Source organism: Camelus dromedarius, chromosome X (genome assembly GCF_036321535.1).
Source record: "Camelus dromedarius isolate mCamDro1 chromosome X, mCamDro1.pat, whole genome shotgun sequence".
NCBI lineage: Eukaryota > Metazoa > Chordata > Mammalia > Artiodactyla > Camelidae > Camelus > Camelus dromedarius.
The window spans coordinates 98,393,092-98,407,492 of NC_087472.1; the positions used below are offsets into that span (position 1 = coordinate 98,393,092).

Sequence of the window (14,401 nt, forward strand, 5' to 3'; positions counted from 1 at the left end):
GCAGCTCCACCTCCAGTTAGTTTGCATTTCAGATATTCTGACAACACTTTACATGAAGGAAGGGTTCCATGGCCAAAAGGTTTGAAAACCATTAAGGAAACTTACCATTCAAATTAAATCAATGGGGAAGACGAGACCCACAGCAGTTGTCACTTTTTCAAGCACAGAGAATCTGTAGAAGCTCCTAGCATTGGGCTCTTTCACTACCATAGCCTCCCCTGCACCATGGAGGGGCTACATGCATGGCTAAAATCAATCTCTGAGCAAGAAAAGGTGGTATTTCCATAGCGTGTGCTTTACTGAATACAGTGTCCCACATGACCTTTACATGTTCCTTTACTGAAAACTACAGCCTGCCATCGGGCATACACACGTGATTAAATGGGTTAGTTTAGCAATTAAATCTTTCACAAACAATATGTTAACCTGAACTTCCATTAGGAAAATGCCCTCTGTAGATGTTTAATAAATGGGTCAGGATCATGGTGATCTAATTAAACTTTCAGCTGGTTAACTTTCTTCCAAATAGTCCCCATATCAACGTCCTTCCTCTTTCATCCAAACTGTAGTAATGGAAATAGTTATTGATTCAATATACATCATCTTCTGTGAGTCTTATGTACATTGTTTTGATCTTATTTCAGGACCCTGGAAAAATATAAATATCAGGACCATAGAAAAAAATATTTCATCCAAGACACTGTCAATTGTAATATACCATTATTTTATGTTCTGCTAAGAAATAAAACAAATGTGCCCATTAAAAATGTAAGATACCATTGGTTGCAAGACACAGGCTGATTTTAGAGATATTAAAAGAGGTGCATCTTGGAATTCATGAAGCATGCTACCGTATTTGCCACCAGATAAGACATATTTTCCCCTTTGTCTTATGCCACGTCCTCCTCCCACTCTAGGTCACCTAATATTTCCATTAAGCAGAAGAATAGCATAGAAGGCTCAGCCTTAGTTTTTCTAAAGCGCTTCCATCTAAAATTGTGCTACACTTATATTTTAGCATATATGATACATACTGACCAAAATACTTCTTGGCTTGTTGGCCCTAGGAGTGGTGATGTACCTCTCCTGATACCCGCCACAAACACTTTGGATCTGTTTCCTTTCTGTGGGATCAGCATCATTCTAGTAGGGAAGGAAGTTTTAAAGCCCCGATATGGAAAAAGTCAATTCCTGTTCTCCAGAGCAGAACATAGATTCGCCATGTTGCATGAACACAGACACTGGATACTTCCTGTGTCTTGAGTTAAACATTTTCTTGGCAACAGAGCTCATGTCAGGCAGTTTCAAATGGATCTTACCACAAACTTCCTAATAATTTTGTTTGGTGTGGTAGCAAAATGGTCCAAATTGAATCATAAGGGAACAAAATATTTTGCTCTCTTTGCTCAGGCGTCATTTTTGTTCATAATATCAAAGTGCAATTTCAACTTTTCAAGCCCACATATCCAATTACTCATAAGGCAACACTTTATCTCAAGTGGAAAGAATTTACATTTTGCCTTAAAAGAGAGTTGTCATGCTTGTTTTATGTGAGTGATCCTCCTGGTGGAAGATGTTCTTGGTCTGCATTAAACATTCTTGCCTTTTGATATCAGATGAAATATGGACAAATTCCAATTTACATATTCTTTCCCACATTTGAATTACTGGCATCATTTTCCATACATAATTTAATGTTTAGCATATTTCATGTTTTCTAGAAGGTATTTGATGTTTACTGTGGATGGAGATTAATATGTTATCTTAATAAAGAACAAGAATCTATGAACTGGGATACCAATGAACTTGACCTTCCAGCACTCTCCTTATACATTGACCCACACAGTGGTGTGTCGGGGGGGATGATAGAAGAGTGTCAGCTACAGAGACCTTAGACCCAAATAAGGGCTGGAATAGCTGTAGGACATTATGAAAATGAGGAAGCAGTTTAGGAGGTATGATTGTTCCCCTCCCATGGTAAATCTGAAGGAGGGTGAAGAAGGGCTAAGGTGTGGGATGGTTTCTGAGAATGCTGTTTCCTCCTTTCCTGCCATTATGTGTTCCTTTCTCATCCCAGAGAGCAGAAAATATTAAGCACCACAGGAGGGCAACAGCCAGAACAAACTGACTTCAAATTCCTCCAGCCAATAGGGAATTATAAAATCACTGCACAGACCTAAAGATGAGTAGCAGAGATCTGGAATAAATAGAAGTCAAATTCTCCTTTGCATATTTTTGTACTGTCATTACAGCAATTTTCCTAAGGTAAAAAGCTTCAAAGATGAACTTTTCAGATTCGTTTTGCCTCACAATGATCACCATCTCAGAAGGTCAATGCAATTTCTTACTTTTCTTGAGCTAAATCTTCCGTTTTCTCTTTTTAGGCAAATATCAACATCCCAATGGGGGCCTTTCGGCCAGGAGCTGGGCAACCCCCCAGAAGAAAAGAATGTACTCCGGAAATGGAGGAGGTAAGGAAAACTGAGCTGGCAGAAGTCAGCACTGGCTTTTTCCTCCAACGTCCTGACTAGAGGAGAGCAGAGGCAAGGTGAGGACCAACTTTCCAGGACAAGGAGGGCACAAGTGGATGTGGGTCAAGGAGGCATCATGTAGCATACACATTTCTTTGGTTGTCTTGCTCAATTAGCCACGAAATACACTGCCCCTCACTTCCTTTCAGTCGAATTTAAGTGCCTGGCACAGTTACTTGAAGATGCTGAGTTTAACAACTAGTTTATTGATTGATTGTGTGTGTGTGTTTGTGTTTGTGTGTGTGTGGTGGTGGTGGGGAACCTCTCAGATGCTCTTGGTCCAGCAACACTCAAAAGCTTGGTAAATTCTCACTCTCGAGCTTTTACTGAATCGAGCAGGATGTATGCAGTACAGCTTCTGATGAGTGATGAACTCCAGTGGGAGCTCAGGTAATAAGCATGGTAAATTACTTGTGCCTTCAAACAAAAAGCCGTAATCTCTGGGTATTTCCTTTGAAAAGAGGAACTTGCAAGAGAGTCTATCAATTTCTGTATTTTTAACTCCCTCTAATTCTTTACCTTTCCTCCAAATTTAAATACCCAGTCTTTTTAAATGCGAGCTAAAATTAATAGAGGGTACAATAAATAGAGACTAGATCCCCCCCCACAGGTTTATATTTCTTCCTCAATTGTGACTTTTCTGGTGAAGCTTAGAAAGGTCTGATTCTGAAAAAAAAAGTTAACGTCTTGGAACATATCTTGGAGCATTAAGTAAAGCCACAGGATACTGCAATCTGTATTTTATTTTTTTTTAAAGGTGAAAAGGCTTTTTTAACTTTTGTAGATGACCTTTTTGGTATTTACTCCAAAAGAACACCTATCACCCTTTTAAAATTCCTAATAAAACGCTGGTTATCCTGCATCTAAACATTTTCCCATAAATAATTCCTGATGTGGTCCTAAGTCAGTGATTCCAGCCTCCTCTAAAAAGAAAGATAATTTTTGAAAGGAGGAGATGCAGTATTTGAGTGACATCATCATATTCTGGAATTTCAGTCACTAAGTCACCCTTGATGAATAAAAAATTTTGATAAGTTGATAAGACCCGGCCCTACTCTGCTTTTCAAAAAAATAAATTTCATGTATTTATTACTGTATTATTTTATCATTTTTTGGCAAGGGGGAGGTAATTAGGTTTTATTATTTATTTTTAGAGGAGGCACTGGGGATTGAACTCAGGACCTTGTGCATGCTAAGCATGTGCTCTACCACTTGAGCTATACCTTCCACCCCTACTCTGCTTTTATGGTACAGAATTTCAAGTTCTGCTGCTGCTAACTTGGCCACCCAGTTAACTCATGATCATGAGCTCTCCTTCTGTGACTTTGGCCAAGTATTTGAGTCTCTGTCTGCAAAATATAATCCCCTCCATTCCTCTGACAGTTGCTGTGAGGAAAGAGTCAGTAATATAACAGACATGGCATAACCTTGTAGGTATTCAATGAATGGCTGCTCATGGACTGATCAAATTATCCAATTTTTATGCAGGACTCCTGGGCCTATTATTTTGCAGGTTGTGAGAAAAAGGTATAGGGAGGTAGAAGGGAGGGCAGAAAGGAATTCTTCCTACACTTCCATTTATCTGTAATTCGGCTTTCTTCCTGTGCTTCCTCTTAAGTTGTGTCCATTGCTACCATGGCAGTCAGTCAGAAGGCAGCTTGACCCTCTTTTCTCACTAAATTGACTGATGCTGAGGAGGCTTGCATCTCCTCTTCCCTCTATGGTAGAGATCGTCCTTGCTTCTTCTCTAGAATAAACTTTTCTATTACTATCCAGTTTGAAAACTTGGAATCGCTTACTTTCTTAGATTTGGGTTTCATTGCCTAGCTTTGCATTAAGATAATCACTGTCTAAAGTGGAGGTCATAACAGACCATCCCTGAACAGAACAGGCCAACTCTATCACAGCCAGTAGCTCCTCCATCTCAATCTCAACACCATCTTAGACATGAAGAGGTACCCTAGCAAGAAGCCAGGACGAGCCTTTGGCCACCTGACAAGGCCTGTGCGCACTGGCTGGGTCCCTCGCCCACCTATAGTCTCTTTGAGCCCTTGTTCTGCTCACAGAGCTGGAGCACACCCTCCGCTCAGCCCAGCCAGAGTTTGGCACATGCCCGACACAGAGTCCTTACAACCAAACCCTAGTAAGCATAAGAAAAGGCAGCTGTGTGATTAAAGTAGGTACTGACAAGGCTATTGACAAGAAGGATATTGATAAGATGAAGGATATTGACAAGCTCCTACTCTACGTCCCAAATCTCTCTTTTGACCGAAATTCCATCATTACTAAGCCACAAAACAGCACACTGGGATTTTCTGTTAATTATTTCCCTCTCCACTTGGTTCCTTTACAAGATGCAAACACACTATTTACTTGTGGTCTCACTACCTCCTAGCTGTGAAGCCACTGGGCAAGATTCTTACCTTTCCCCCCTGCCTCATGCTTCAGTTTCCTCAACTGTAAAATAGGGATAATAATAGCACCGGACTTGTAGGGTTGATGTGAGGACTAAATGGGTGAGTACGTGTAACTCAGAAGTGCTAGCAACGTGTTTGCTGTTATTATTAAGTCTTCAGGGTTTGAGCATAATGAGCACATCAGGCTGCAGTGTCATATGTAAGAGAGTTTAGGGGGAAACTCAGTGTGGCATCCGGTAGTAAAGAGGGAGAGAAGGTGAGATAGCTGGAAAATGGTTTGCCATTTTGCCAAATTTTACAGATTACTGTCACCCCAAAGGGGAACATTTCCCTTTGACAACAGCCATTCCTGAAACTGGGGATGGTGCTGGGGCTGATAAGCCTTCTCTCAAGCTTTCTTTATCTAAACCAAAGAATGTCTTCCACGTCCCTTCTCAATTCAAATATCTACCTAGAAAAGAAAAGAGAACGTACTTAGTCAAATGGGGCCATCTGGAACCCTGCCTGTTCATGCCTTAATTTATTATAATTCTTATGATAAGAAATACGTAGAAGAAATGGGATCTGATTCACATTATATTTCAAAAGATGAGAGAAGATTCAGTTAAGAATATGTACCACTACTAACCCATCTTCCTGAGTTAATATATTAATACCTACTTATTAAATATATCCACTTATTATTTTCCATTATATGTGACCTTATCAAATCAAGTGCTAAAAGTCTTACTTTGTTAAATAAAAAACACAGTGCATTGAGGTTTTAATAACTTTAAAGGAAAGTGCCTAATATCAAATATTGTCATCTTTGATCTGTGTATGTTTGCATAATAAATCTTTGTGCACAGACACATAACTACACACACTGGCTTTATGCATTAAATGTGCCAATATAGCACATTTTGATATTAGAAAGATAGCGACTGTGACTTACTCAGGAACTTAAACAGAAGGAATTGGAAACATTTTTCTCCTCATGCTTCTTAATTAAGATCTACCCACGTAACAACCATGGGAACATTTATAAGTGAGGAAATATTTTTCATTTCACCACTACACACACACACACACACACATATATATATATATATATATGTTTTTTAAAAAGCACTTTATAACTTTATGGCCTTGTTTAAAATTTCTCTCCAAAAGCCTAGCAAAGAACATTTGGGAATACCTTGTCCTCCAAGTGGCTGTGTAACAAATAGTTTGAACTATTGCTTCTAAATCTGCATTTATAAATGATGACTGTGCCTGCATGATGAAAGGCATCCAGTCCTATGGCTCTTTACACTGACCCAGGGAAACAATGTTTTCCAGATATTTACAACAGTTACAGCCTACATCAAATTACTTTATCATTCTGTGTGGGTGACACATTAGCTATTTCATCAGCACTGTGCCAGATTCAAAGAAAATGACTATAGGAAAAACTATTAGCATTTAGAAGAGCACCTCAATATTTTATATTTCTACTCATCCCCTCAAATAAGCAATTTAAAAACATTTCTGTAAAGAACACGTCTACCAAATAATTGGTTCAAGTTTGGGAAGTTTGAACACTTTCTTCCCTTTTCCTTTAGGGTCTAGACAATTTGAGAACCAGATGTAGGAGCCAGATGGAAGCTTGAAGCATGGCATCAGCTTTAATACCAAGGGCTATTACAGGGCTGCCGAGTTAGGCTGGCAACCTGTATGGACACAGGGCTTGAACCTGAGGCAAATGTACAATCTCTTATTCTTTTTCCTGGAACTATACTGGTTCACTCAGTTGCTGGCAGAGCAGATGGAGCTCTGCCAGTGTCACGTGGGGCCTGTGTTAGTTTGGGTCCTCCAGAAAGCAGATCTCAAGAGGGGATTAGACGGGTAAAATATTTATTGGGGAAAACACTTGTAAGGAAAAATGGAAGGGTTGTCAGACGATGATGCAGGCGAAGGAGAGTGGGACAGAGGGTTGGGCAGAAGCATCTTAGACATCAGTGCTGTTTTAAGGAAAATTCTCGAGCCCAGGTCCCTCCCAGAGGAGTCCCAGGTCTCCCAGGAACGGCCTGCCTTAGGATTCTGTGACACTCAGTCATTGGCCATGAGCAACCGTGGGAAGTGTGATCTCAGCATGGTGATTGGTGGGTTTCAGGGCGAAGCAGCTGGGACTGTCATTCAATTATCCTCCCTGCAGGAAACTGATCCGAGAGGCGTGCTCTTGTGGCTGCCACAGAGATCAAATGTCCCTCCAACACCTTCGTTCCAGGGCCCTGGAGAATATGCCCTCCATTGCTAGCAAACAGGAGAAATGAGCTAACCAGCAAGCCTCTCTGTAGTAATGAGCTGGAGTTCTAGGGGCTGCACACAGCACCTGATCTTACTGTTCTGTAGTCGCTGTTAGTATGTGTGTTTGGTGTCTGTATGCTGAGGTATAGATTTGTCACTATGGTACATTCTCGGAATTAATCAACTAAACCACAATCAATAAGTTAGTCTGTGCACTTTTTTCTATACCAGGCATCGGAGGAGCCACACAAAAGAAGGTACAGGATGTAGTTCTGCCCTAAAGCCACAACAACATACAAACATAAGACGACAGGAAATTTAAAACACTTTCCAAAGCAGGGGGGAAGAGCTGGGTCTTCTCTGATGTTCCATCCTACTTCACCCATATTCAAAGAGGTTCTGCGTATATCAGTTTCAGTTTGTTTATGCTTCCCAGAAATGTCATTGGAACAAAGGCTGGCAGCCACTGCACATTGAACAAAAAAAAAAAAGAAAAAAAAAAAAAAAGAAAAAAGAAAATTCCAGGACCAAGTCATTGTTAGAGTCAGCCGCGCACTAATAGTCTACAAATCGCTACCTTTCAGGCATATGATGATATTATGGTACCAAATTAAATTGGATCTTGTAGGATGCTTCTCTTAGAACACAAACCTTTCTAACTCGTGGTAATTTTTATTAGTTTCCAGACAATGAACAGTACTCTAGTGTTTTCTAAGTCATAGGGAAATGACTTGTTTTCTTCTTCCAATTTTATTCCTCTACAAACTTAAGGAGATCTTGAAATTCTGAGGGTGTCTCAACAGCATGAGAAAAAGTCACTCTGCTAGAATTACACTCTGACGTTATTCTTGCTTTAATCTTTTTCTGCTTCGTGTCCATGACCCAGAGAGACCAAACATCTTTTTCAGTGAGCTGATTCTCTCTCCTTTCTTTCTCTTTAGGGTATTCCTCCCGCTTCAGATGAGGAAAAGAAGCCGATTCCAGGAGCGAAGAAACTTCCAGGACCTGCGGTCAACCTTTCGGAGATCCAGAATATTAAAAGTGAACTGAAGTATGTCCCCAAAGCTGAACAGTAGTTGGAAAAAAAAGGTGGGTGGAAAACTATTTTCTTTGTCCCCGAAAGACCACTATAAAATGGTTTAAGGAAGACTTCCACCAAAGGAGTCTGGAATTCCAGAAATGTTTAGTTAAAGTTTCAAGGCCTTCAAGTTAGATCAGTAACTTTCCGGCACAAAGGTTGTCTGGCATGTAAAGCCAAGCTTTTAGGCCTATCTTGTTCCAAAACCAGTCAGAAGGCCATTGAGGATGTTTGTCTGCCATCCCCTTTCTGGTCACCTTCTTAGTTGGGGAAGGGTTGGGTTGGGAGAGGAAAGATGCTTGGTAGGGGCCTTAAGGAACTTTTGATCTCAGGGCCCAGGGAACCCTTCTTCGTTCTATGCCTCAGTTTCCCCATCCAGATGCCCAAATAGTGATGAGCTGCTTCCAAGCTGGAGGATCAGAGTAGCAAGGAGCTGAGGAGGTTTGGTGGTAACTCAGGTGTGTGTAAGGCAGACCAAGAGGACCTGGTAATGACTTTGAAGGTAAAGGAAGGAAGGGTAGGCTCAGAATTGTACCTGCTACTTGAAGAGGCATTGCAAGCAGGGCCTGTGACTTTATTTTCATTTTAATTGGATCTATTCAATAATGATCCCCTCAGGGAGGCTGGGGGCTCAGCCCCACCCTCCACCTGCAGACCTGACACCTGCAGACTGGTACGGGATTTCTGTCAGCAGAGGGCTTATGGAATTGGCCCAAGTCATCATTCTTTCTCCTATGAGATTCTAGCAAATCTACTTTATCCAACATTACTGAATCCCACCACCCACAGTTTATTCTATTCCTTAAGTAGAAGTTTAAGTCTAGAGGAGAGGAATCAATACTGGGAACATAAAGTATTTATCTGGCTGAATGTCCATTCATTTGTTTGTTCATCCACTCATTCATTTATTAAACCATTATTTATTGAGTATCTGCTGTGTGCCGAACACTAGACACATATACTGATCACTTACCATGGGCCAGTGAATGGAATGGCCATTCTACCAATGGAAGAGCATTCTATCCATTGTTCTGTTAAGCCTCGTGATACCCAGTATTGCTCCCATTCTTGAGATGAGTCTTAGACAGACTGATTTTCCCCATCTATCATGCATCCTAAAGAGGCGATCTGACTTCAAAGTGACTGCTGCCACTTACTTAGTATACTGCTTCGCCCCTTCCTCTCCCCATACCTTCCAGACAGACTGCACACTCCCTGTGGGTATTAGGGTAAAATCTTCTGACCACATGCATAGTGAAGACAAGCATGGCAAGGGGGCCCTATTGTGTCTTCTGTAAATATAATGAAGAAGAGACATTCTGTGAGACAATCCCATAAGTGATGGATGGTACTTGGGTCACACTTGTGCTGATTCACTTGCAAATGTTCTAGTAAGTTATGCCGAAAAGATTTCTTCATAGAGTAGAGAAAGAAAGGAGCCATTTCGAGTTAAAATAACAGAACAGTACGTAATATTCTCAGCATAGTTACACAAAAGAACAAAGGAGTAAGAATAAAATACACTGGATTCTATGATCATAGAGTGAATCCCAGGAACATGCATGGGACCAAGCGACGTGAGCAGGAACTGACCTGAAGCGTGGCCATACACACCTGTTATTAATGATGAAGGAATGAAACAAATTGATGACTGAGGATTATGAGACTCAGTCCTGCTTGTGTTGTGAAGCTGAGATGAAATATTCCAATATGCTTGGGATAAAGTTGCAGAACTTTCTGGTGAGAAAGCCCGCAGAAGGAAAATGAACTTTTGGTAATATTTATTATTATCACCCAACCAAGGCTGTTCAGTTAAACACATGAATTTTTAATGCAGAGTTTAAAGGGTTTTGCTTTAATGAAATCCATGCCGACCTAAATTTAACCCTAGTTTCAGCTTCAGAAGAATCTGGTTTTGAAGATTCAAAAGAATGCTGTTTCAAAATTAGCTCAGAGAGGATCCTGCAGTGTTATTCAGCAGTGAGGCTGATTCTGTAGCCTTGGATCTGTGGTTACGCTAATGAGGAACAATATCAGCTCGATAAAATATTGAAAAGGTACCGGGTATCCAGAACACAGTTTTTGTTACTCCATTTTCTCAGAGAAGACCACTCAGAGAGGCCTATTTGTCCTCACTCTGTAAGAAGGTGAAAACCTAAGCTGTCCAGTAATTAATCTGAATTCCCCATCAGTACAGTCACTGTTTCAAGCCAAGGAGTGATTTTTATTTCTTCCAGGAGAGGTACTACGCTAGTTTGTTTTTGACTCATCAATTCTTCTCCTGCAAAACTGTCCAATTTTGAGACTTCCATGGTCATGGTTTGTGGTCACAGAAGGAGAGCATTTCTTAACATTGATTAATCAGTGAATTCATAAGCAACAAATACCCTGGACCAGCCATCATTTGGCCCCTCACTGCTTGGATATGATTTCCTCCTTTTCTGGGCCACCACTTTGTCACCTACCCTCACCATGTAGTGTTCAATGATTTAATCAAGCAGATCATAGTTTAAAGACTGAGTGAATAAGTCCATAGTACCAAACTGTGAAAACCATAAGACTTAAGGCTCAAAGTCTAGGTTATAACTATTACCATATGTTAGACATAAGACAGAGCAGCACTTCCTTCCAGCCAAGATCAGCCCCTCCTTGTAAGTAGGATTTCAGATTCTTTCCATGCCCTGTGTCATGGCTAGAACTGTTCATGAAAAATTGGTAGAAAACATTACAGGACAAGAACCAGAAATGTCAATGACTAGCCAGTTAGAGATCAGTAATCATGGCTTGTGGCAGAGGACTTAGGGCCTGGACCCAATCAGGAACCAGAACCAGGCAACACAGAGATAATACATACCAAGTCAAGACCAAGAAACACAGGGGAATCCCAAATGGGGCCCTACACCACACCAGAACAGGCTGGGGCAGGGAAAGTCATGTGTTCAGCCACAAACCTCTCAGGATTCTTCTGGATGTGATTTAAGGTGGCCAGATGATAACTAAGCAAGCCCAGGAGACAGATGAAGAGACAGGACCAGCAGCAATGTCTGAAAACCAAGAGCTCTCCCATACTCCCATGCCTGCTCGTTTACTACATGATCAGGAGTCTGCCGCCCCATGTTCACCATCAAAAGCCACTGTCAGCTTATCTGCTTGTAGCTGCAGCAGATGCTACCTGAGACTTCACAGACAGGGGTCTGGGGAGGCTGGGGGACTGCTAATGGCTGATATCCAATAGACTCTGTGTCCTGTTCTGCTCTCTCCCAACCCTCAGATCAGACCACAGGTGCCCGGTAAAGGCGTTTCTGTGCCATGGACACTTCCTTTACTCTGTGCTGTAAGATATACAAATGTCAGACTCAGTTCCTGCTCTCAGGATGCTTAAGTCTTGATGGAAAGATAAAAATAAAATACTTCAAAAAGGGACAAAACGAATGATTCAAGAATTAGAGAGCAGCTCAGTGATTCAAGATATCCTATGGCTGTTTATGACCCACTAAGAAGTAGGCAGTAGAGAAAACTGATGTTATGACTCATGAGAGGAGGACCGCAGAGGGACCATTTCAAGGAGGTGGTGGGAATGGAATGGTTTAAACAGAGGCTCAGAGATAGCCTCTGGACACAGGGAATGTCCCGACCATCATTAATGAACCAGCCTGCTGAGACCAAACAGTTCCTCTAGGGAAATACTTGTTAGACTTTTGGGGCAGAGCAAAATAAGATCCCACAACCCACCCACACCCTCTCTTTTCTTTTTCCAGCATTAAAAGAACTCAGTGATAACAAAGAATTGGAGAGGAACAAAATAAGTATTAAAGTAGTAGTGACGCAGTAATTATGAGAAGAATGATTAACAAAGATAAACCCTAAGAATAATTCTACAATTATGTTAGTGAACACAAAGATAGCAGCAATTGAAAGCCCTGGGACCGATGAAGCACTAGAAAGAAACTGTCACTCTGAAGTTGCAGGAATTCCTCTCTGTGTTGGACATTGCAGCATGGCCATGTGTTGTGTGACAGCCAGACCTTATGATTATGTACTAAACCAGGGTTTCAGAAAAATGCAACATTTTAGTGATTCTTAATAACTCAGTAGCTTTGGGCCATGTATATAACTGAAAGTCTATGGAGTTAATCCCTATTTTCCTGTAAGAACTGAGGAAAGCACTTGCATTTTGGAATCAGGAAACCTTTGGAAGTCACCCAGTGAGCACTGGGCCACACTTTGAGAAACACTGCTGTAGGGCAGGAAGTGAGAGTGAATTGGAATGGTCTGCAACTTCTGTACACCCATACACAGCCCCATGGTCTCCAGTGAGTCTCCATCTTGTACCCCACATTGGCTAACCAGCCTTGATTCTAGATTTTGTAGATTTGACAAGAACCATTATAATTCCTTGTTGTGGGAGGCCTGCCCTCTCCATCTAGCACTCTGCCCCACCCCTGGCATCTTCTGTTGATGCTGTCACAATCCTTACTAAAGTGATGTGTTCATTTTTTTAAAATCTTCTTCATGATGGCAGGATATAGTTTCTTAAAGGCTGGGGCATATCGGATACATCTTGAACACACCTGCCTTATTACTGGTGCCCTGACCACAGCAAGTCTGGTGTCCTGAGAAATGTGTTCTTGCAGACTTTCTGTGTCCTTGGATTCTCAGGGAGATTACTATTGACAAGCAACACTAGCTTTTCTCTCAAGGACTAAAGGTAACATTGTTGACCATGATCAGTAAAGGGCTCAGAAATTTGACTTTAATTCATTGATTGTAACTTCATTCCTCTGGGAAACTGAAAAATTAGTGAAAATGTCAAGTTTGGCTCATGTTCCTGAAAAGGGGAGAGAAACATGTAAATCCAAAAGAAAATCATTTAATTTTCAAGAATTCTTTGGCTTTATTTTTCAAAGAATGTCTATATCCAGATAAAACATATTTACCAACCAATCATCCAGAGAGAAGCCATCTCTAATCAAGGAGAACATGAGGTGTTCACTGCTCTTAAATAAATGTTAAGCATTACGCATCATCGTCATTCTTGCTGATTCAAAGGCAAATTTTGAGAGTATTGGCAAAAGAGCAAATTGATTTACTCAGACACTTGATGAAGTGCATTTAGCACCTAACGACAGCTCCTCTGAAATACATGAAACAAAAACTGACAAAATTGAAGGGAGAAATAGATAACTGACCACTATTAGCACAAGACTTCAATACACCACTTTGCACAACGGCTAGAGCAAATAGACGGAAGATCAACAAGGAAATTGTCTCAGTCTGTTTGGGTCAGTATAACAGAACTCCATAGACTGAGTTGTTTATAAACAACTGAAGTTCACTGCTCATAGCTCAAGAGGCTGGGAAACCAAAAGTCAAGACACCAGCAGATTTGGTGTCTGGTGAGAACTTGCTTCCTGGTTCACAGATGGCCACCTTTTCCCTGTGTTCTCACATGACAGAAGGGGCAAGGAAGCTCTCTCTGGGGCCTCTTTTATAAGGGCACTAATTCCATTCATAAGGGCTCCACCCTCATGACCTCGTCACCTCCTAAAGGCCCCACCTCCTAACACCATCATATTGCAGATTAAATTACAACATTTGAATTTGGGGAAGCAGAACATAAACTGAACATTCAGTCTATAGCAGAAACAGAAGACGTGAACAAGACTATAAACCAACTAGACATAACTGACAGCAGTGGAACACTCCACCCAACAATGGCAGAGTACACATTCTCCTCGAGTATACATGTGGCACATTGTCCAGGACCTGTTTCATATTAGGCTATAAAACAAGTCTCAATAGGTTTAAAAGTACTGAAATCATGTTAAAGTATGTTCTCAAACTACAATGGAATGAAATCAGAAGTCAATAACAGAAAGAAGCTTGGGAAATTCACAAGTTGTGGAACTTAAATCACACACTCCTAAGTAACCAATGAGTCAAACAAGGAATCACAGGGAAATTAGAAAATACTTTGAGACAAATGAAAATGAAAATCCAAGATACCAAACTGTGGCATGGAGCAAAAGCAGTGCTTAGAGGGAAGTTAATAGTTGTGAATGCCTGTATTAAAAAAGATGAAAGATCTCAAATCAATAATTAACCAG

The 14,401-nt window shown here is 40.9% G+C and overlaps 1 protein-coding gene across 1 annotated transcript in view; it reads left to right on the forward strand.

Annotated features, from left to right (window-relative positions):
- Positions 1–14,401, forward strand: part of SMPX (small muscle protein X-linked) — a 49,409-nt gene that overhangs the window by 13,219 nt on the left and 21,789 nt on the right. The window contains exons 3-4 of the mRNA XM_010987445.3: positions 2,385–2,471; positions 8,158–8,305. Coding sequence (XP_010985747.1) covers positions 2,385–2,471; positions 8,158–8,292 — 222 coding nt within the window. The 3' untranslated portion in view covers positions 8,293–8,305. The remainder of the gene's footprint in view (positions 1–2,384; positions 2,472–8,157; positions 8,306–14,401) is intronic.